At 44.0% G+C, this 21,690-nt stretch overlaps 1 protein-coding gene across 1 annotated transcript in view; it reads right to left on the bottom strand.

Annotated features, from left to right (window-relative positions):
- The window catches only part of apaf1 (apoptotic peptidase activating factor 1), a 37,589-nt gene that overhangs the window by 12,873 nt on the left and 3,026 nt on the right, over positions 1 to 21,690 (bottom strand). The window contains exons 6-26 of the mRNA XM_079183500.1: positions 21,028 to 21,140; positions 20,798 to 20,929; positions 20,264 to 20,502; positions 19,889 to 20,056; positions 19,653 to 19,784; positions 19,234 to 19,347; positions 18,626 to 18,810; positions 17,992 to 18,118; positions 17,776 to 17,901; positions 17,528 to 17,668; positions 17,059 to 17,184; positions 16,826 to 16,972; positions 15,865 to 15,993; positions 15,469 to 15,594; positions 14,378 to 14,497; positions 14,142 to 14,267; positions 9,657 to 9,782; positions 7,617 to 7,739; positions 7,387 to 7,512; positions 5,492 to 5,617; positions 3,572 to 3,718 (exon numbers count right to left, since the gene is read on the bottom strand). Of these exons, the coding sequence (XP_079039626.1) occupies positions 3,572 to 3,718; positions 5,492 to 5,617; positions 7,387 to 7,512; positions 7,617 to 7,739; positions 9,657 to 9,782; positions 14,142 to 14,267; positions 14,378 to 14,497; positions 15,469 to 15,594; positions 15,865 to 15,993; positions 16,826 to 16,972; positions 17,059 to 17,184; positions 17,528 to 17,668; positions 17,776 to 17,901; positions 17,992 to 18,118; positions 18,626 to 18,810; positions 19,234 to 19,347; positions 19,653 to 19,784; positions 19,889 to 20,056; positions 20,264 to 20,502; positions 20,798 to 20,929; positions 21,028 to 21,140 (2,899 nt within the window). The remainder of the gene's footprint in view (positions 1 to 3,571; positions 3,719 to 5,491; positions 5,618 to 7,386; positions 7,513 to 7,616; positions 7,740 to 9,656; positions 9,783 to 14,141; positions 14,268 to 14,377; positions 14,498 to 15,468; positions 15,595 to 15,864; positions 15,994 to 16,825; positions 16,973 to 17,058; positions 17,185 to 17,527; positions 17,669 to 17,775; positions 17,902 to 17,991; positions 18,119 to 18,625; positions 18,811 to 19,233; positions 19,348 to 19,652; positions 19,785 to 19,888; positions 20,057 to 20,263; positions 20,503 to 20,797; positions 20,930 to 21,027; positions 21,141 to 21,690) is intronic.

Below are 21,690 nucleotides of genomic sequence, written 5' to 3'. Positions count from 1 at the left end.
GGTGATAAAAGGCGTAAGAAATGTTTAATTAAACACTCTACACAGGTACCGTCCACCCAAGCGCGTATAGCCCCGCACAACAGCCCGCTGCTTTTAATTACACTCACACCATTCACCCGACCATACAGAGGGAGGCAGTGATGAAACAGAGACAACAAGAGAGGCAGACACGAAGCGACAAAAAAAAGCTTGAGAGATGATTAAGGCAGGAGTACTGACAGAGACGAGTAAAAAAGACCACAGGGACAAAAAAACACACATCGCGTCTACGCATGGAGCCTCACGTTGCATCATATCAACCCATCAACTGAGAGAACCACGGGAGACATCACCCGCCGCCACTTCTCCTGCTCTTTTGAGACCAACAACAACAACACCGTTGTGTTCAGCAGCCGCAACACACTGACTCATTGTGTAGAAGAGCTTCTGATGTTTACAGCTGCGATCAGAGAGGAGCTGAGAACTCTCCACTGAATCACGTCAAGATAACAAAACAAAAAAAAACATGCCTTCTCTGTCATGTTCTGCTCATTTCGTAAACATTTATAAGAGTTCTCTTGATGCATAAAAATGGTCCATGACATTGTATCATCCAACAAGAGTAGTTATCTTTACCAGCTAGTTGCTAACTTGTGTGCATGATTACTGGTGCTTTCTCCACTGAAAATCAGACAATGACGCTGATGAAAGCGGATTCTTCATGCTGATTTCGAAGCAAAGCCATTGTTCAGAGCCTTTATAGGATCCAAGACAAACTTTAATATCAATCAGTCTACATCTATGATCCAAATGCACATCTAATACAATCCCACTGATCCTCCATAATTAAATCTCTCCCTTACACCAGCTGAGCATGAATACAAACCAAATACCCTCATGACGACATTCAGAAGATTGCCAAAACTGACAGAAAAATAATTACAACGTTCCGTGATTTATTTAGACGTCGGTAAATATTCTGCTTCATAGGCATATGGGTATAAACTTCCCTTTTCATTGTCATATCTAGAACTCAGAAACATGAAACAGCGATATCAACTTACTCACAGGTCTGTTTAATATTTACGCTACGATATATATTTGCTGGTTGCAAAAAACAGGCGAGCACGGAGATAAGCCCTGGCAGTAATCATTAACACAGATTATTATCATGCTTCCTCGCTCTGCCGTCTTTATCGTCTGTCATAAGAGGTACACACTCTGGCAGGGTAATTACTATGACAGACAGGATGGCCTCTCGTAGCGGTCCGGCCGACACGCGGTGCGATTAATCAATCAAAGCTCGCGACTCGGGGGGGGCGGGGGGGTTCACCCTTTAAGACAGGCATAATAATCCATCACTGCTCCTCACGGCTCCTCATGCTGATCCATCAAGTCAACACATGAGAGAGAGAGAGAGAGAGAGAGAGAGAGAGAGAGAGAGAGAGAGAGAGAGAGAGAGAGAGAGAGAGAGAGCGAGAGAGCAGGAAATAGAGTAATGGAGTTAGCCAAATCCCAGAATAATCATGACTGTCGTAGTGATGTAATAGAAAAAACGAAGATGATGAGCGCTGTATTAGTGCGTCAAACACGGCAGCCCTGTCTGTTCATTTGAATATATGAAATAAATGTTAAGTTTACTAAGATATAAACAAATCAAAGGGTATATCAGTGGACCGGTTTGGTTTCCAGGTAAAACAGGCACCTCAAATGTATTCTTACATTATCATTTTTTACTTACTTAAAATACATATCTAATATAAAAACGTTGGACAGAGCCAGACAATCTCTTCCCCCCCCCGCTTCCAGTCTTAACGCTAAGCTAAGCTAATCGCCTGCTGACTTGAGCTTCATATTTAGCGCACAGATGTAACGGAGTGATCTCAAATGTTCCCATCTTACTCTCAGCAAGAAAGCAAATAAGCACATTTCCCAAAATGAACTAATGCGTTAAGCTACAGGGACTCTTTGAACTCAGCAGACATATTGACGTAATCTATATCAAGATATAACGCATATACATAGCGATGGACATAAATTATTATAACATTTCTGGACAGCCATATTACTGGACAGTCTGGAACTCAGCCAAAAGTGGCCCCTATTATCGACATCCTGAGTTGCTTGTGTGCTGCACATTGATTCAAGTGCGACCTTATGCTCTTTCCTGCTATAAAGGCAGTAAATTCAAACCTTTAAGTCTCTTTTCTCACATGTGATGTCATGCTACGGTGTCTGGTGTCCTTTCTAGCGCCTCATCTTTCTTTTTAATAGCCCACTGACGGCTTTATTCTCTGCCCTTTAAACTGCATGTGCTGTGTGTACCTTCAGAGAAAAATAATGGGTTTTCTGAAAACCTTGAAATATATATTAAAAGAAACGGTATTAAGTGAAAGAAATACCCAAGTTTCTCATTAAGTACGAGCTAAATCTTACTACGATGTGTTTTTAAACGGCAGCAACTGCTGCCTTCAACAGTAACGTATCAGTCGACCCACACAAGCAGGTATCAACAAAAGGCGGGCGTGCACATGTTCGCGCACACAAAACGACCCCACACACAATATCAGAAGTAATCTGAGGTATAAAGCCTCATCGATCAGAACCGCTCTCCCTTGAGGATTACATCATTGCCCAGCAAATAGCCTATCAGAGCACAGCTGAGACTGTCCGCTCTGTGAACCCATCTCCTGCAAAAGTGTAGGTAATAAGAAAGAGCTGCACGCACACACACACACACACACACACACACACACACACACACACACACACACACACACACACACACACACACACACACACACACACACACACACACACACACACACACACACACAATTCCGGTCACGTCACAAAGAGGCATTTATATCCCTCCCTCAGGATATTGAGTGATTTTATGTAAACCTGCACCACTGCAACGCTCCTCTGGTTACTGTAACACTGGTGCATGTTGGTGGCATTTCTGCATTGGTTTTTTACTGAGACACGTCGCACATACACAATGATATATCGTTGAAAAACAAAAAGACATGCAGACGGGATTATGCTGCATAACTTCGTGGAGAGGACTTCATGTGTACAGTTACTGAAGTTGGAGCGTGGGCAGGAAGAGGAACAGTGCATTTAGGTGCCAAGTACTCGTCTGTTGCATAATATATTACTTATATGCTGAAGCAGTGGATACAATACAGTCCAAGAGGTCATTGTTAAAACTACTTAACTTCATTATTTAACAGTTGTGTTCCAGTTTTTTACTGGCTATGCTAGCCTTTATATATTTATTTTCCACAGTAATCATTACTCTTTTAATCACCTTACATTTGCATAACTATTAGCATAATACTCTATTATAGTGAACGCTCTCTGTAGTAGTTCTGGTGGCTAGATGGAGGCCTTTTTTACTTATTATTCCCCGCCTCCCTTTTGCCCCTCATTTTCTGCTCCACTGTTGATTTTTTAATGAAGGCATTAAATCAAATAGTGATTATAGCACTATATATAGAAACAACTAATTTCTACCGACCGAACTATATCTTCTTCTTCCCTGTGACTTTGAGTATCCACACGAGTCTGATGGTCAGTGTGAACATACCTTGATGTAGCCGCCAGTCGACACCAGGAGAGAGTTGTCTGGGGAGAAGTGCAGGTCGGTCACCCAGCCGCCGTGGAGCGAGTCCATGCCGTCTTTACCGTCACGGGAACAAATCCTCAGCAAAGCGCCGTCCTTGACCCTCCAGAGCTGTGATGGACAGCCGCACATAATACACAAAATCATAAGGTAAATGTCACTGATGAACAACAAAGATACCCGACCTAAGAAATGAAACGCTCAAGACCCAACGTACGGATGAAAAAAGTGATTATTAGATATTTTTGGATTCATGCTAGCTTGTGTTGATGTCAGCTGTGTTGGCATTTACATCTCCAGCTGCCTGTGCTGTCAAAAAAAGGTTTTACTGGTTAAAATCAATGAATAAATTCCTGTCACAAGGTTGTCTTACTTTCAACCTCATATTGGGGCCTGTATCAGCGGCTGGAGGATGCCCAGTTGTTGTGGATGGTTTAGTTGTATGGAATCTTGATTATGTGATAACAGGTGGTCGTATATAAGAGGGGAGATCATAACCGACGACTCTTTTCAAACATGTTCTCTGGCATCAGATGTGACCAAAACCCCATGATCAGGTGATAAGGACTAAACGCCATCTGCGCATGAAGGTTATAACAGTTCGCTCAATAAAACTGCACAACGAAGAGACTTTGCACAGATATTCGGTGTGAATCGTAACGAGAAACGACCCAAAACGCACCTCAAAACGTAATGGAACGAGGGTTGTGCAGCACATCATGTCGATTGCAGCTGTTATGCAACTGTTCACATGGCATGTCCATTTGACAATGACACATCACACGTACAGCTATATTTAACACTTGGCATGCTTTTGTGCGGAATGACTCACATTTGTTTCCATAGAAACAGGGGTGAGATTTCAGTGTGGTTTATGTAATTGGATCTGATGGATTCGTCCATCTCGGGCTAATGGAGCAGATCAGCTCAGAGGCTACCAGAGGGCATTAACCCCTTGTTGACTGACCGGCGGCTAATCCACATCTTCCTCTTCCTACCTCTCACTCAGCCAAACTTTTGTGTGTGCGTGTGTGTGTGTATGTGTGTGTCTGTCTGTGTGTACAAGCGCTGCAGATTCAAAAGCCTTGGGGATCCAATTTGGCAGCCCGAGTCCTCTCCTTCACCTCCCACTGTCAGACATCTCCTCCTCTTCCTGCTCTCTTCATCCCAACTTCCTCGCACAAACTGCACCTCCTGCAGCTCCCGCTCCTCCGTCTGAAAAAGGAGCCCTGCCTCCTTCCTTTCATCTCTTACCCCAACCCCCCCTCCCCTTCTCATGTGCGCTGCAGCAATCACGGTGTGTTAGTAAGCACTTTATCTAAATGAGTGATGAGATGTAATTATGGGGTGATCTCTGGAATAAATGATGACTGCTGTAATTGCGTTTTTTGTATGTTGCATTGCAAATTAGATGGTTCCATACTAGTAACACAGCAACATGCCATTTGGTGTGTGGACACACTGACGTGAGTATCTCGAGGCAGGAGGCGCAGTGGGAAGTCTGTCCTCACCTCTCATCTCATCTGCAGACTCTGTACATTCTTCCAGATTACCTCCATCGACGGCTCTACTCTTCTCTTAACTACCTCACTTCCCTCATAACTCTTAAAGTCTTCTGCTTCCCATTTACAGTTTCTCTACTTCACCCGTTCGGATTGAGGCACTGACGCTGAGGTCGATTTCCAACAATGCAACAGCACTACAAGCCTAATGAGCCTGCTTTCTTTTGGTGCTGTGTGCGCCATTTCCGTAGCTTCCTCTTGTATGTGAGCTATACGATCTGGCACCTCGTTGCTTTTTTTAAATTTGGTTTATAGAAATGTCCTGAACACAGCAAAATCAGAATCTACAGACAGAAGGCAGGGTACAGATACAGACACGCACCCGAATCTCTCCATTGTCATCTCCTGTTGCGAGGCGTCGGTTGTCCCAGGAGAATCGGCAGCTTCGGACACAGTCTTGGTGGCCGCCCAGTGTGTGGACACACTGCCAGGACTCACAAAGCCACAACTAGGAGCAGAAAGTAACACGTTAAGAAGACTGAAAAAGCAGAAATCGGTTCTGAAATGAAATTTCCAAAACCAAGAATGTACACATTCTGACTTATTTAAAAGAAACCAGGTGTATTAGATAATTTTACTTCATTTTCACATTGCAATAGAACTGAAGTGAGTGACTAAGTCCCATAGGAGAGTAATTATAAATTCCAACACAGCAGTGTATACCTGGGAATAACAGGTAATAATAATAATAATAATAATAATAATAATGTAGTTGCAAAATGCTAAATTGCAAAGTTGCATCGTGCGAAATGCTAATGTTGTTTCAGCTCCTCTGCATCCGAATGATGAAACTGTTAACGACTTCTCTCTCACTCTTTTGTTTGTCACTTTGTTTGGATTTTCCTTTCTTCACCTTCTGTCTCTCATCCACTGTTCGCTTTCTATTCCTCCACTCTCTCCCTTCCTCTCTCTCTCTCTCTGTGTGCCTTCCTTACCCCCCCGATCACATCCTGTGCCACACAGAAAATAACACAGCTCATAATTAGACACTTCATTTGGCAGCCGGCTAACTATGTCTGCACACACAGTCCCATCCTTCTGAAGGTCAGTAGAGAAAGAAAGAAAAAGAGGAAGAGGGGGGCGGAGAGAACGGTGGAGGAAAAGGAGTGAGCAGAACTGAGAGCTGTGCATCTTTTTGTGGCGCTCAACAAAAGACCCTCATGTCTGAGCCTTTTGGTCTGACCTCTAGATAGATGGAGACCGGGGACTTTATGTTTGTGTGTGTTTTCAGCTACCAAAGCCCCTACTCGGTCTGGAGAGCAAGGACTATGTGACTGGCTGCTTACCAGCCCCACAGCGCGCACAAACACACACACACACCTCAATTATCATCTTTGCCAAATCCATAAAACACACATTCTCTCTCTCAGTACCGTCCATTGACAGAAGCCAGGTTGGCTGCCGACCCAGTGGCTGTTCTCTAACAGTAAGTGTCGACCAATTCCAAATTCCCGTGTGAAACTCGGTGGCAGTGGCTCTACATCAACTGCTTTAGCAAATGCCAGAGAGCGGCTTTGCAATGTTTCTAATACTGGACATTCAGGAACAGGGGTTGTCATCCGTGGTTGAACACTGGACAGAGAAGTATAAATCTAACGGCGCACCACAGCCTGTTTCCACGATCCAAGGAGCGACGTTGAGAGGGAGCCAGAGTTCGGCGGGTACTGTGCTATGGGGTTCCTTTTTCTGTGGATGATGAGTAGGAAGAGCGATGATTTTAGAGCTGTTAGGGGAAAGGTTAAAAAAAAAAAAAAAAAAACACAGCCCGCTGAGTCTGTCAAAGTCATGCCAAAGTCAAGCGCAGCAGTGTTGGTAAACGGCAATCCGGGCAAAAAAAAATACATCCAGACCTGGAGGTGGGTTTGTTGCCAGGCTGGCGGGGTCAGCAAGTCCACGGGCTGCAGTCAGACTTAATGATCACTGGACCTGGGTGTAGAAGGACGGACTGACCTGCAGCTAACTCACCAGGCCCAAGGCCATCTGCTGCACGCTGATCTCTACGGCCCCTCGCCTCCCTACTGGAGAAACGCAGTCCCAAATATCACCCACAGCAACGCGTCCGTGTGTATGTGCCGTAAGTAACGAGCTCGGACGGCGGTTAGAGGGGGGATACGCTGATGTGTAATAGGTCACGTTGTTACTGGCAGCACAAACAGATATGTCTCATCCCGTGAGTATGTGTGTGTGTGTGTGTGTGTGTGTGTGTAAGTGATGAACCTTAGCAGTCTTGTCAGCAGAGGTGGTGGCGAAGAGGCGTCCGTCTGGCGAGACGTGACACGACAGGACGGCTCCCCGGTGAGCCTCGATGTCCTGCAGCTTCTCTCCACTTTCTAGGTCCCACATCTTTTAGTGGGCAAGAGAAAGAGAGTATTTTCTGTACGTTTTCATGCAGATGTTAGCTGTATTGTGAGTCTGTGTGTGTGTGTGTATGTGTGTGTGAGCTTCACCTTGACGGTGCCATCGAAGGACCAGGACAGCAGTCTTGTGTCAGAGGAGAGCAGAGAGAAGCATCGGACCTGTTCCTTGTGACCCTGCAGGACTTTACACTCGCCAGACTGCCACCTCCACACCTACAGGGGGGCAACAGAGAATAAACAGGAATCCTTTAGCCACTGATATGTTTTACTATAAGATTTATAAGTGTTTTTGATAAGTCCCAATGATATCAGCACAGGCCTGTGCAGCGGTCTGTGAGTATGTCTGCAGACTTCCTTGAGTTAATCTCCCACAACATTCAGCATCCTAACAGAACCAAAATGCCTGTCTGTAAGGGTTTAGCGGCTTATAGCTTATGGCATTGGAGCTTGAAAAGTCAAACGTCTATACTCTCATTAACATAAATTGTATTTTGGTTTGGCATGGTCTAAAGATCAGTCGATTCCAGATATTTTTAGGATTCGTTCTGGTTTAAGCAACTTTACAGGTAGGAGGTATGACATAATGGTTTTACAGCAGCAGGGCTATTCAAAAGGAAACTTCTGGTATATTTCAACCCGGTTCTTTTCATAATTGTGACCATTCTGATGTTTCAGATTTCAGGCTGGGTCATATTTGTGTTTCCCAAATCTTAAAGAGCGGAAGTCAGAATGGATACAATTCTAAGAATAAAATCCAGGTTAAGAAGTAATAGAATTTTCCTTCAGATACAAACATTATTCATGAATATCCATTTCAATGACAGGACATAAAAGCAAGGGCAGAAATATTTCCAGTCCTCTCAAAAAACGTCCCGGAAAGAAAAGAGAAGTAAAAGAAATTGCCACAAATTAGCAGTGCAGCCTCGTGTGCTGTAAAATGCATGTATAGTAGATCAGAACATGTTGTGTCGATGCTGATCACGTCCCTGCTTAGATGTGCTCTTTAAAGCATCTGTGGAGTTAAAACTATGGAGCTGCACATCTGTCTGCTTGTTTTATGAAAACAAGGGTTCAACTGAGCTCAAAGATGGAGGCCGGACAGACAGAATCAGCCAGATCAACCCATCAATCCTGCCCGTGTGTGCAATGTTGCACCTTTTCTCCCTCTGAATAGAATCTGTCATTGGCCTAAAGGTTAGAATCCATCACCAGCCAACATCAGTGTCATCTCATCTCTTTACATTCACCGCGTGTCTGCATTAACATCTAAATACACACTTCCATTTCCGAGCGAGCGCATGTCAAACAGCATGAATTTGAATAGCTTCTGAATAAGCGGCGGACGGTCCGAGAATAGCGATGGCACAGGCAGCAGCCGCATGAATACGGAACAAGGTGCTGCGTTGTCGGAGACGGATGGAAGTGCTGCAGTGGACGGTCTGTCAGCAAAAAGAAAAGATGAAGGAGGAGGAGGAGGAGGAGGAGGAGGAGGAGGAGGAGGAGGAGGAGGAGGAGGAGGAGGAGGAGGAGGAGGAGATGGAGATGAGAGGAAAGGGGGAAATGAGCAACAGAGCATGAACGGTGGGAGTTGACAGACCATAACGGCCCGAAATACACACACATACTCACGCACAAACACAGATAGCTGCACACGGTCAACACACGAGCGGGCCGGAGATAAAGAGCTATCGAGAGCGGCACAGCCGAAGGCAAAGAGAGGGGAAAACGGAAGGAAAGGAGACAAAAGAGGAGGGGGGGAGATGAAGAATGGGGGGGGTGAAGCGGCAGACAGAGAAGCTGGTAGACTGTTACAGGTTGGGGAAAGTGGAAGCACCACCCGGCCTGAAACGCTGAGGGTGAGGGATTCTGCAGAGTAGGCAGTTTTACTCAAGGTGAGGAATGGGGATGTGGGGCAGAAAAATAATCAATAGCAGGGAAGAAAAATGGACGCAGGTTATGGCAGGAGCATGATCTTCATGCCATGAATTAGGCAAGAAAAGATGGTGAGGATGAGAGGGAGAGGGTGATGAATGGGAGGAAAACAGGAAAAACCAAGCAAGAAAAGAGATAAACCAAAAGAAGAAAGAGAGGAAGGGAGCAACAGGGGGAGGAGAGGAGTTCAGCCTTTACCCTTATGGTGGTGTCCTCGGAGGACGTGATGAGTGTTTGGCCGTTCTGGGTGAACCGGCAGTGCAGCACCGTCTTGGTGTGTCCCAGCAGGGTGGCTAGGAGCTTCCCAGAGGGCACCTCCAACACCTGGAAGGAAGAAAGAAAGAAAACACATAACCACACGTATCCAAATAATCAGCAACAAGACCGAGAGTTGTCGGCCATGCTAGAGGCTCCGTGAGGCTTTAATAGGCACAGTGGTGCTAATGCTTGCAGGCATTGGGTTATCTGGTGATACTAGGGGAGAAGTCAGGGGACCACAACTAACTGTACACAACTTCATATTAATCCATCCAATATTGTTGAGATATTTCAGTATCAAAGTGACGGGCTGACCAACCGACAAACACAGATATTGCCAACCATAGAGCCACAGCAGCAGTTTGGCTAAAACTACTGAATGGCATGAGTGTAGAGAAAACGGGAATGCCGGTCACTGAAAGCTCTACTGTACCAAGAAATCATGTGTCTAGAATATGTATGCAAGCCTCAAATGATAGTTATGTTTGCCAAGATACACTCAGTGAGGAAAAGTTCCCCGGAAAGTTTCCTAAAACAATCCTGACACAGAGTCGCATGTTGAGGGAGGAGAGCTGAACTACTACTGCTGCTGCTGCTGCTGCTGCTGGCCTGATGGTGATAAGCACATCAAAAAGAATGCGGGTGGAAAAAGTGGGAGCTTTGAGCGAGACCGCGGAGGGCTGCCGGGGGTCTGACAGCCCTCAAAGCCGGGTTTTGAGAGAGATTTTGTGAATGCCCTCTGAAAAGGTCAACTGGATGGTTGCTCACACTACGACCCAGAGGCTTCAATAAGTCCTTGATAATGAATAAATAAATAGTTTAGGCGTGCTAGCGGCGTGGCTCTAGGGGGTAGAGGCAAAAGGCTATAGGCGCCTAATGAGGGGAGAAGAATTCATTCAAAATGTACAACTTTTACTTTTTCTTAAAAATATTATTTTATTTCTAGTATTTTTAAATATTACAAAAGAAAAGTCCACAACATCATAACAATGTAGCTTATTATAAAAGGCCCCATTTTCTGGGTTGCCTGCATGTTTGAGGAATAACCTTTAACTTCATTTTGGAGAAATACTGTGTGTGATATGCCTTCTGCCTCTCCGAGTTGTTTGGCTGCGATTCAAGCGGCACCAGCTAAAATCTTGCCTCGGGCACCAAATTGGTCAGGGTGGTCCACACTGAAACATCTCCACATCTGTTGGATGGGTTGTCATGAAAATTGGATTTTGGACATTAAATGGTTCCAGGATGAATTTATCATAACTCTAGTTATACCTTCACTTTTCATCCAGCGGCCAATCAGAACTTGATGGTTATTGGTGTTACAAGTCATATCACCGTAACACAGGCACATACAATCTGCATGTTAACACTGCATTGTGAGCATTAGCTCGAAACAACGTTGTTCCTCAACACAGAGCCAGTAGCAGGGCTGAAGAGTCTTAGTCTTGTTAATGTGTTTACTTCTACTAAATATGACATCAGGACCAATATCTGACGTTCCTTGGAGGAGAATCATATTAAAAACTGTCCGTGGATAATGTTTATCGGTTTGTGGCTTTCAGGCAGCCTCCGGATTAGTTGAATATTTACGACGACAATGAACACATTCTGCTCATCAATAACAAAGAAGGCTAATTAAGGTATTACGAGGTGAAACACGGGAGTAGATTAAAACTGCAATTATAAAATCTTTTGCGGCACTTTCCATCAAAGCCTTCCATTTTTCTTATTAACCTCCAGATAGATTTTTCTAGTGAAAAGAAAAATACTCAAATTCAGCTACAGCTGAGTCGGCAACTTTGTATACGTCACAACAAATAAACGACTTAAAGTCATGCAAAAGCAATCATTTAAATTGATTTAAGAACAGGGAATAAAGCACAGACTCATGTGAAAATGCTGAGATGACATAATAAGTCCAGCAAAGCACCTGTAGTTTTGAGAGCATAACAGAGAGCGCTCGGGATTTTACCAGCTACTAAAATATTTACATCTCAGAGGAGAGGGTTGAAATGTCTGAGCAGAACAGAGCCTCGGGGCACGCCGACCATGTTTGTCAAGCTCCACGTACTGAGACGCAGGTTTGGCCGAGCTTTACACATTCGGCTCAAGGATTTATGGGACGGTGCAGTCAGCAAAGAATGCCTGAAGGGTGTTTGGTTAAAAACAAATATAAAAGCAGGCTAATGTAAGAGAGGAACAGTTGTTTTAAATACTTCTACCAAGGGAGCAAACTAGTTACGGAAGCGTTGCGTAACTCGTATGAAATCAAAGAACAAATGATAAAAGCGGTGAAGGGACGAGGTGGTCGGTTTTGAGGCTGTATACCTGCATGACGAGACAGAGAGAACGCGTAGGATCCGCTCTGTGGTGCCTTTGCTCTTACAGTCATCAGGGGCATTTTGAAAAAATGAAATACACACATATTGTGGACTCACTATACAAGTGTGTGTTATTTCTGGGTGATTCCTGGAGGGAATACACATTAAAACAGGTATTACTCTGTCCCTACCATACCTGCACGCTGCCCGTGTACAGCCCTACAGCCAGCATCAACCCCCAGAAGGAGGTCAACGGTCATCGCATCCTGCAGCTGACTGTGTTCAGTACCTGACTAGCCGTGAGCCCTGCTGCCTGGCACAGAACGAACACACGCACGCACGCACGCACGCACGCACAAATGCACTTTTCCAATCATAAAGAATCACACATTAACTTTCTGTCCCCGCCTGCACATCTATGATATTCTTCACATCAGCAGAACAAAGCTGGTATGTCAGACTGACACTGACAAGGTGATGAAAATGATCACTGCAGTGGTCAAAGGCACCAGGAATACCTGCAGCTAACACCGGGGCTCCCTCTGGTGTCTGCTCACGGGCACTACAACAGAAACATCTGTGTGGACTCAACGACGATTAAAAAGGAATTAGGTTGTATCTAAAACTGTTGGAAGTAACTGATAAAGTATAAAGAAAAAAGTTGATTGATTGCACAATTAGTTGCACAGTTAGTTCATTCATTCATTAGACTATAAAATACAACACAACAATGTTGGTTTAATTTTGACGAATATTAGATTTTTGGATGATTTTCTTAAAAAGAATTATGCTAATATGGTGCCGGAGAGCCGCAAACTGACAGCGGTTATAGGAACCATTACCGTCAAATTACAGGGATCCAACTGTAGATGAACTGCAGTGCTGTTTCGGGGAAATGAGCCACAGAAAAGAATAAATCAAATACTTTTCACTCATTACCGAAATGCAGCAATTCGGTACGGCACTGACCAAAAGTAGCCAGCTACGTGTTAGCGTTACAACACTACCAGTGTAAAAATCGTGGCTTAACAGCAGAAGTTCAAATCCAGAGCGATGCACAACCGCAACTTCTGCTGCAAAACAGATTGTTTAACACAGAAAGACATTTTAAATACATTAGTGTGCATTTTCTGTGCATCAAGTATCTCATTACTCTTCAATGCTCTTTGTCATCCCCTCTTAGTTTTAAGAACTCTGATTACTAATCCTTTGTTCTTCTTGAAGTCCTCGTGTCTGCTAATCCTTGCCTCTCACATCTGTGGGGCCAGGAGCACAGCTGTAATTAAAGTTATCAACCTGTGTGTTCATTATGACTGCAGGACCTTTCTAATTAATTGGAGTTGCTCTCTGCTGCCTGGCAAGGAGAACTCAGGGGGCTGTGTGCATACGTCTGTGAGTTTTTTAGACAGCATGGGAACTTTCTGGGGACGTCCACTACAGTTGCAATGTGTGCATAACATGCAACAGAAACATGCACTCGCAGACGGAGAAACACACACCTGCCACAGCGCCGACTAGGACCTCATTCTCTGCCTGCAAACAACAATTTATCACCAAGACAAAGAGCGCTGGAGCGAGGAGAGCAGGGGGACAGGCAGAACAAAGGGGGAAGGGAGATAAACAAAACAAAAGAGGGAATAAAAAAAGAAAAGAAAAAAAAAGCTGGATGACAGAAATGGTAAAATATGAAAGTAGAGAGCAGGAGTGAGGAGTGTTGAGAATACAAATCACAGGTAAAAAAAAAAGAAAAAGGGGGAAGGCAGAACAGCGAGGAGTGGAGGGAGATGAAAGAGGTGCTTTGAGTTGAGTCGACGGACAGCTGACAGGACAGATAAAAAGGGTGACGGTGCTAATGTCAGATCTGATGACTCAACATGGGCTGAGAACACACAAAAAGACGCATCCTCACTCACACGCTCTCATACTTTTTGATTTGCATTGCTTGATAAACATTGACGTTGGTCAATTTTCCGTTGATGAATCGAGTCGTCATTTCAGCATCAGCGCTGGAATGAAGTGTCTAAAATTAAAGTTAATTAAACTCGCTTTTTTCCTGCCATGTGACACATACAGTATGTGCTGTAGGTCTGCATGTGTTTTCTACCTGTACGGTGCCATCTTCCTGGCCCAGGGCCACAGCAGGGGGCTGTGTGCTCATACACGTGCACCGGATCCTGGACGGCTTCTCCTCCGACTGGAACAGCACTGATCCCGTCCTGCCATCACGTACCTGACACACACACACACAGACACACTTTAACTCAAAGAAAACAAGGTTCATCCAGCCCACCGCCTTTTATTCATTCATTCAGTCCCTCTTCATTTTCCCCTCCAGCTCACCTGCAGTCGGTTGCAGTTGTCTGCAGCCGACACTATGATTTCTTCATCATTGAAGAGAACGTCAGAGTCTCTTTTCAGGCAGACAGCTGAGGAGGTGTGCACCTTCTTAGTCTCCCATAACTACAGGAAACACAGGATAGGAAACAGGCTTGACTATAACAGAATGTCCTACATTACTTCTTTGTAACTTGCATTCACGCAGATGTGTTCATCTTTGGTGAGAAAATCTCGGCATCAAATTAGTTTACATAGTCGCCGATGTTGCTCATCAATCTTTTGCTGCAGAGACAAACTGGGAATAACAGTCTGTGGCAATAAATTAGTCATCAGTATCTGTCTCAGACACGTTTGGTACTTCAAACTGAATTCCCAGATTGGGTCTGACTGCTCAAAAACACACACTGGTAATGGAACGCCGAAGCAGCACCTTGTGGATTCCCCCTGGATGAACACAGATCAGGTCAGGTGGGGGCTTTTCTTCTTGATGGATCAGAAATGGGCCAGTTTAACCCACATTTTCTCCCGAATGACACCTCGGCCATATAAGTTGTTCTGTTAGCTTGGACGGTTTGTGTTGCTGTTGGGATGGATGTCGCCTCAGTGGGCACGTTTAAGAGGCCAGTAAACTCCAACAGAACACCACACCGTTCCAATGTCAGATTAATGAGGCCGTCTCCCAATATTTGTTATCCCCACATTTACATTATACTGCGCCTCCACCCTCGCTATGATGGTCGAGTTTTAATCCACCTCCACTCAGTTCTGACGAGATTGACGAGGCCCGTGTGTTGGCAGCTTTCACTTGCATCAAAATATCATTTACTTGGATAAAAACACGTTTTTACTGCCTTTCACTCATACAAAATAAAGTTTGACAGAATCTTTGCACCAAAAGTAACAACATAATTCCTGCTCTGAAACTTAACAGCTGGCAAAGAGGGAACAGAGAGCAATTAGTCAACTTTTCACAGGCTGTGATTTCACAAGCGGTAATTAGAACAATACTGACAATATCTGTGCAAGAAAAGCCGGTACACTAATAACACAGACACATCACACACACACGCACAAACACGCAGAGTCGGTCTTACCCTGACAGTCTGGTCATCAGAGCAGGAGAGCAGCTGTGAGCCGTCATGAGAGAACTGGACACGCTGCACCCAACTCAGGTGACCGCTGCAGTCAGCCATCTTCTTATTGGCCTCCAAGTCCCACAGCTGGAAGACACACACACACACACACACACACACACACACACACACACACACACACACACACACACACACACACGGACCACTGTGCATTTATTCACCAGTATATTATTCTTTTTAGACACCCTCGGCACAGTAAGTAGCAACGCAATGCACAGAACGGGTCAGAAAGAGGAGAAATAATGCATAAAAACACCAAAGTAAAATATTAGATCATAAAAAGGACACTAAATATATAGTGTGATGTGATTGTGTGTATGTATGTATGTCCTGTACCTCCACAGCGTAGTTTGAGAACGCAATCGCCAGCAGGTTACTGGTAGGACAGGCGTGACAGTATTGCACCGTGCTCAGACGATTCGTCCGGATCTCCAACAACATGTCCGATGTCTCCACGTCAAACACCTGAGAAACAGCCACAAATTATAGGAACAATAATTAGTCTTGTTTACATGAGAGCACGACCAATACTAGCTTTTTAAGGCCAATATCAATGTTTGAGAGTTTAAATTCTTATTCTTATGAAGAAATATGACATAAAAGAAACTTATTGTCAGTGCTTCCTGGTGGACAAACTATGTAATGGCAACACTGTTATCTAAATGACCTCAAATATATCTTTGGCTTTTTTGTACTGCAATTTATCTACGCCAAAATAACTGATGTGAAAGTAAAGGTTAGATCTACTATAAATCTAAATAGTATGTATTGTACATATTGAGCGTGTGTATTGAGTTTTACTTCCCAATAAAAAGTATTATCTTGAGCAAACCTGCAACATTAAAGTCTTATGTTTACCCTCCTAAATGTCAAAGGAATGAGCTCAGACATCCCTGCTGGGTTGTTTCCCAAAACACAAACAAACGCAGACGTAGAGGACACAGACAGACTGATTGCAGGACAAGACTGACTGATTTTGGAAAGCTCTGGAGGGGAGCGGGGGCTCACATTTAAAACCAGGACACACTCTTCAGACTCTCTGGAAGATAAAGTGACAAACAGCCTCTCTTTCCCGTCTCCTTTTAATGAAATGAAATCAAGGGCAGGGAGGACGAAGTGAAACCCGTGCTGTTGGACTTTCATCTGTACAGCTGAGGCATGTACGACAAGACGCAGCCACATGCAGACCACTTACACCCTCTACACCACACATTCGGTACTTCCCACGCACAGCACACAGTGGCCTGCAGCCCCACTCATTCAAATATGAATAAAACCTTTCAAAATAAATGCTCACCAGAGCAGCGTTCCTGGCTGCACATATGATGCGTTTGCCGTCAGCAGTCCAAGTGCTGCACTTGACGAGGACATCTTCATCACTCTCCGCAAACTCGTCCCTCACATTGATCGTCTTCCACTCATTGGCAGACGACACCTCGAACAGCTGCATACATACAGATACGTGGTTAGTTGCCCAAACACAGAGTTAATTGGGACAGCTTTACAAGTATCTCGTTTTATGGCGGTCACCTTAACGGTACCATCGTTGGAGGAGGTGGACACGTAGCGGTCATCGGGGGAGAAACAGCAGTGGTTGACCGGCTCAGAGTGGCCAAACAAGGTGTTCTGGCAGGATGGTTTGTTGAGGTTCCACAGCTGCAGAAAAAGAGAGAAACACAGGGAGGAAGAGAGAAGTGAAGTCAGGCGTGAGAGACTGAGTGATGGCAAAAGAGGAAGAAACGTAACAGTTTGGTTGAAGCTTGTTGAGTGCAGTAACTTGTTTTTTTTCTTTATTTTTGGTAGATAGTTAATTTTACGAGTGAAACCAAATACAGAAATAGGCTGCAAATACGGAGAACACAACAAAAATATTAAAAAAACACAACCAAATACAGAAACGCTGCCAGAGACGTGTTTGGTTGCATTTTTCTCACTTTGTAGCATTTTCTTAAAAAAAACGAACTAACTTTCAAGTCGGGAAAAGCAAACACTGGCCTACCTTGACATTCAGGCACTTGTCGTTGGAGCAGGTGGCCAGCAGGAGGCGTTTCTTTGTGTTGGTGAACACACAGTGGTTGACCTGCTCCTCATGCTCCTCCTCAAAGACCCTGAGCAGCATGGCTCTCTCCACGTTCCACACCTGCAGTAAGAGACGCACACTTTGATAGAAATGCTAGACTTTGTGTGTACTTTTCTTGTGCGTTGCTGTAATCAAGTGGGTCACAGTGGGTGAGTGGATCCGCTGACCTTGACTTTCCTGTCGCTGGAGCAGGTTGCTAGCAGACAGCCGTCGGGGGAGAAGGCACAGCAGAGCACCTCGTCGTCGTGGGCCTGGATCTCTGTGAGCTTCTCACCGGAGGTGCTTTTAAACACCTGAGAGTGAAAGCAGTAACACAACTATATGTATATCATCTGGCAATAAATGTGGATCGCTCTCCATGTTTTGCCGTCATGCTTTGATACCTTCAGTGTCTTGCAGGCCCCACAGGAGGCGATCTTGGCTCCGTCTTGGGAGAAGCAGGCGGAGTAGATGGAGCCCTGGTGGGGGTGGATCACCAGACGGGACAGACTCTCTACACTGTTCTTATTCCTGTGCAAAAAACACAAACACACATATCAGTCCACCGTGGGATGCACAGCCTATGATTTCTATAACTCTATAACAAGGCTGAATATAAAGCTTATATACAGGTTATTGTAAAACTATTTTGCACTGGATGAATCCGAGTAAAAGACCAATTCAATGCATTTATCTCCCCGAATCAGATAATCTGTTGCCATTTCCTTCCTAATTTAAGATGAATTGTCATCAATGCTTCACATAATAACTGTGCATGTTTCAATGAAAATGAGTTGTTTTTTTTGCCAAATTGACAGTTCACTGAATTACGCAACAGGGAAATGAAACAAACTGAATCGAATTAGCTTTTATCTCAAAACAGCTGCAGAACTCTTCTACATAACGCAGTTTGACGAAAGCAATTTTAAATACATCCATCAATGCACAACAAGGCCTGTGTATCACTCGATTCTGACTTCATTATTGGAACATTCACACATCAGAACAGCACAGTGAAATATTTGCTCGCTTGCATACAGCCATTCAAAGTAGAGTTTCCCCGTGCTGGCCCGGTCCTGTGCTTGCAGCAGAGCCTGTCGGTAGACTTCGGATGTATGCGGCTGAGACAGAGCCAGCTGCACCACGTCTGGGAAAGGACGCTGCTCCAGATGGTGGCCGTTCAGAGAGAGAAACTCCTGGAATTGACTCCGCACCTCACAGTTCTGAGGGGACAGAAAAATAAGTCAATCAGGGCACAACTATTCTTCCCAAGGTACTCCAAGCGGAGGAGTTTAATCTTTAAATAATCTATTGATTTTAACACTTTTGAAAATCCCTATTCTAGGTCCAGTCCGGTTTTGTTTCACGGTCTTTCAGAAATCATTATTTTCATCCATGAATGCAACTTTTCAGTTGCAACTGTATTTGATAATACCTGTAAGTTGTACGGACAACATACATTTATTAAAAAAATACTGGTGAAATCTCAGCACAACGCACACATTGGACAGAAAATGTAATTGTTCCTATGGCACAAAAATCATAATTAATTATAATGGTAATTATTCTTGTGACAGTGAAAGATAAAACACACAAAGTAACCACACTCGCTTTGCGTCATACATAAAGTTTTGTTGTCTGCTGACCTCTTTGTCCAGAATGGGTCCATACTCCACATAGTCATTGATGAGGTAAGCCGGACCCATTAACAGGGCCTTGGTGCTGACCCAGTCCAGAGAAAACATGAGCGAGTTGAGCTCCTAGTCAGAGAAGGAGACGGGAGGAGACATGGTGAGCAAGAAAGAAAAAGATTAAGTAATGTAGATACCAGCTGTGCAAGTTGGTTTTTCCAATATCAGTATATCTCACATTATACATAATTATACATAAAGGATCACACTGATCTTCAGTTAAATGAACTGTGTTCCACTGATTTGCAGCACATCAGGTAAAGCCCTTAACAGCCGTCCAAAAACATTACAACGCATTTGGTTTCTTTTTAAGAACAATTACCGCTAGTAATTAATTTAAATGATGAACAAGTGTAAAATGATGTGTTTGTTACCTGTAAGAGGTTGGCTTTGGCCATGTGGTAGGTCAGAAATCTGATCCAGTAGAGACATTCCTCGTCTCCTGAGGTGGGAGGACCATCGCTGTAGTGCTGCTGGTACTGCTGCACCACCTTATTGTGGAGGCTCTGAAACGCACACATATGAACATATATATATGCGTGTGCCCACTGAAACAAAAAAGATTGAAATCCAACAGTTTGAGCTCTTGCAGGGTTGCATCCAAACTCACCTCGAGCTGGGTGCGATTCTGCTCCACCAGGAAGTCCAGCTGGAGGTCATGGAGGTAGTACAGGTGGGGTTTATTGTTACTGTCCACAAAAAGCAGAGACTTGTTGACAAATTCCTCGAGAATGTCCTCCACCTCCTCCGGCTCCAGGTCCCACAGAACAGACAGCACCTGGAAGGAGGAATAACACTGTAGCCTTTTTGGAGTGATGGTCCATTTCCTTGTTTTCATTTCTGTGAAAAAGCATCCTAATAATAAGTCCAAATACTGGAACATAGTGTGTGTGTGTATCTGTGACAGGTTAAATCCTGTAGTAACACACAATCACCAGTTTTGGAAATTAAGAGTGTGGACATTGCTCTTGCTGTGCAGCCAAACCTTTGCAGGGACTTTGATGTCCTTCTCGAGCACAGTTAGGTCCTTGTAGAGCTCTTGGTGTTCTTCGGGTAGGACTTCAATGCTCGCTGCCATGGCTTGGTCGAGGGCGTCGTAGTCGTAAGACGATGACTTCCGTATACGCTTGAACTGCTTCTGCTGCAACTGGCGGAGGTAGTAACGCCAACGGTCGGGTTTCTCTTTGAGTAGAGCCCCAATCAGCGACATCACCAGTGGGGAACCTGAGATGGTGGCACAGAGAATCAGAAATGTGTGTGTTAAAGGGACAATATCTGAGCAAAGGCATGGCCCCATGAAACACAAGATGGGAACCTGCAAGAGGACGAAATTCTGATATTTTCTGACACTGTTAAAGGGAAATTTAGATCTCCGATATCAGTAAATGTTAACGTTTTCTTTTATAATCCTATTGGGAAACAATAAAATATTTTAGATGTATACGGCAAATTATAAATGGAACCATATCTGGAGTATATAGTGAAAAGAATTACGGATTGCATGTTTCATTTTACAGACCTTTGCATTCTCTGACAATGCTGCGAGCCTCCTCGGGAAGTCCTTGGACTTTGGTGTTAGTGTACAGAGAAAGGATCTCCAGACCCTTGTTTTCATCCAGACCACTCGCCACTTCCAACTCGTGTCTGGCTCCTACAAAATAAAAGATACATTCGTTTTTGTAGGCACAGGAGTTTCCAGTGTTTATAAAAATATGGTTAAATTCAGTGTGCATGTGTATGGGCACATACCACTAACAGAGTCAGCAAGGCTTCTGTTTCTGGTGGTCAAAAGTATCCGACAGTGGATATCAAAGTTCTTTAGCACTGTGCTGTCCCAGATGTCATCTAGAATCAGCAGAGATCTGAAGCCCAAACAGAAACACACAAGTAATCAGATATCTTTCTGATATCTTTTACACTTTTTGAACTGTCACATTTTAACTTTTATATTTAAAATGTTTAGTTTAATTCCACTTCATTTTTTAAGTTAATTCAATACGTTTTTTTAAAGTTAATCCAATTTACTTTTTTATTTTCATGTTCTTGTTGTAATACTCATGTTGGCCACAAGAGGCTGAAGTGCTACTCTACCTCATGTTCTAAATACGACTAAAATAATTCATGTTTTCTTCCAAGGTGAGATTTATTGACACAACTTGCTAAAACACAATAATTGATGCACCTTGTGTTTAAACTCACCTGGAAGAAATGCTGTTAGTTTTAGCTGAGGTAGAGGTGCACTTCAGCCTCTTGTGGCCAAAATTAGTATTACAGCGACAAACGTGCACAAAAATTACTTTTTTGCGTTTCATTTCAGCTTTCAGCATTCCAACGCATTTTCTGCAGGAAATGCATTTTCTAGTTTATCTTGTTATTTCAACAAATTGTGCAGAAAACATGGCAAATGATTTT

The sequence above is a fragment of the Pholis gunnellus genome (assembly GCF_910591455.1).
Source record: "Pholis gunnellus genome assembly, chromosome: 22".
Lineage (NCBI taxonomy): Eukaryota > Metazoa > Chordata > Actinopteri > Perciformes > Pholidae > Pholis > Pholis gunnellus.
This window is presented reverse-complemented; position numbering and strand designations above follow the sequence as displayed.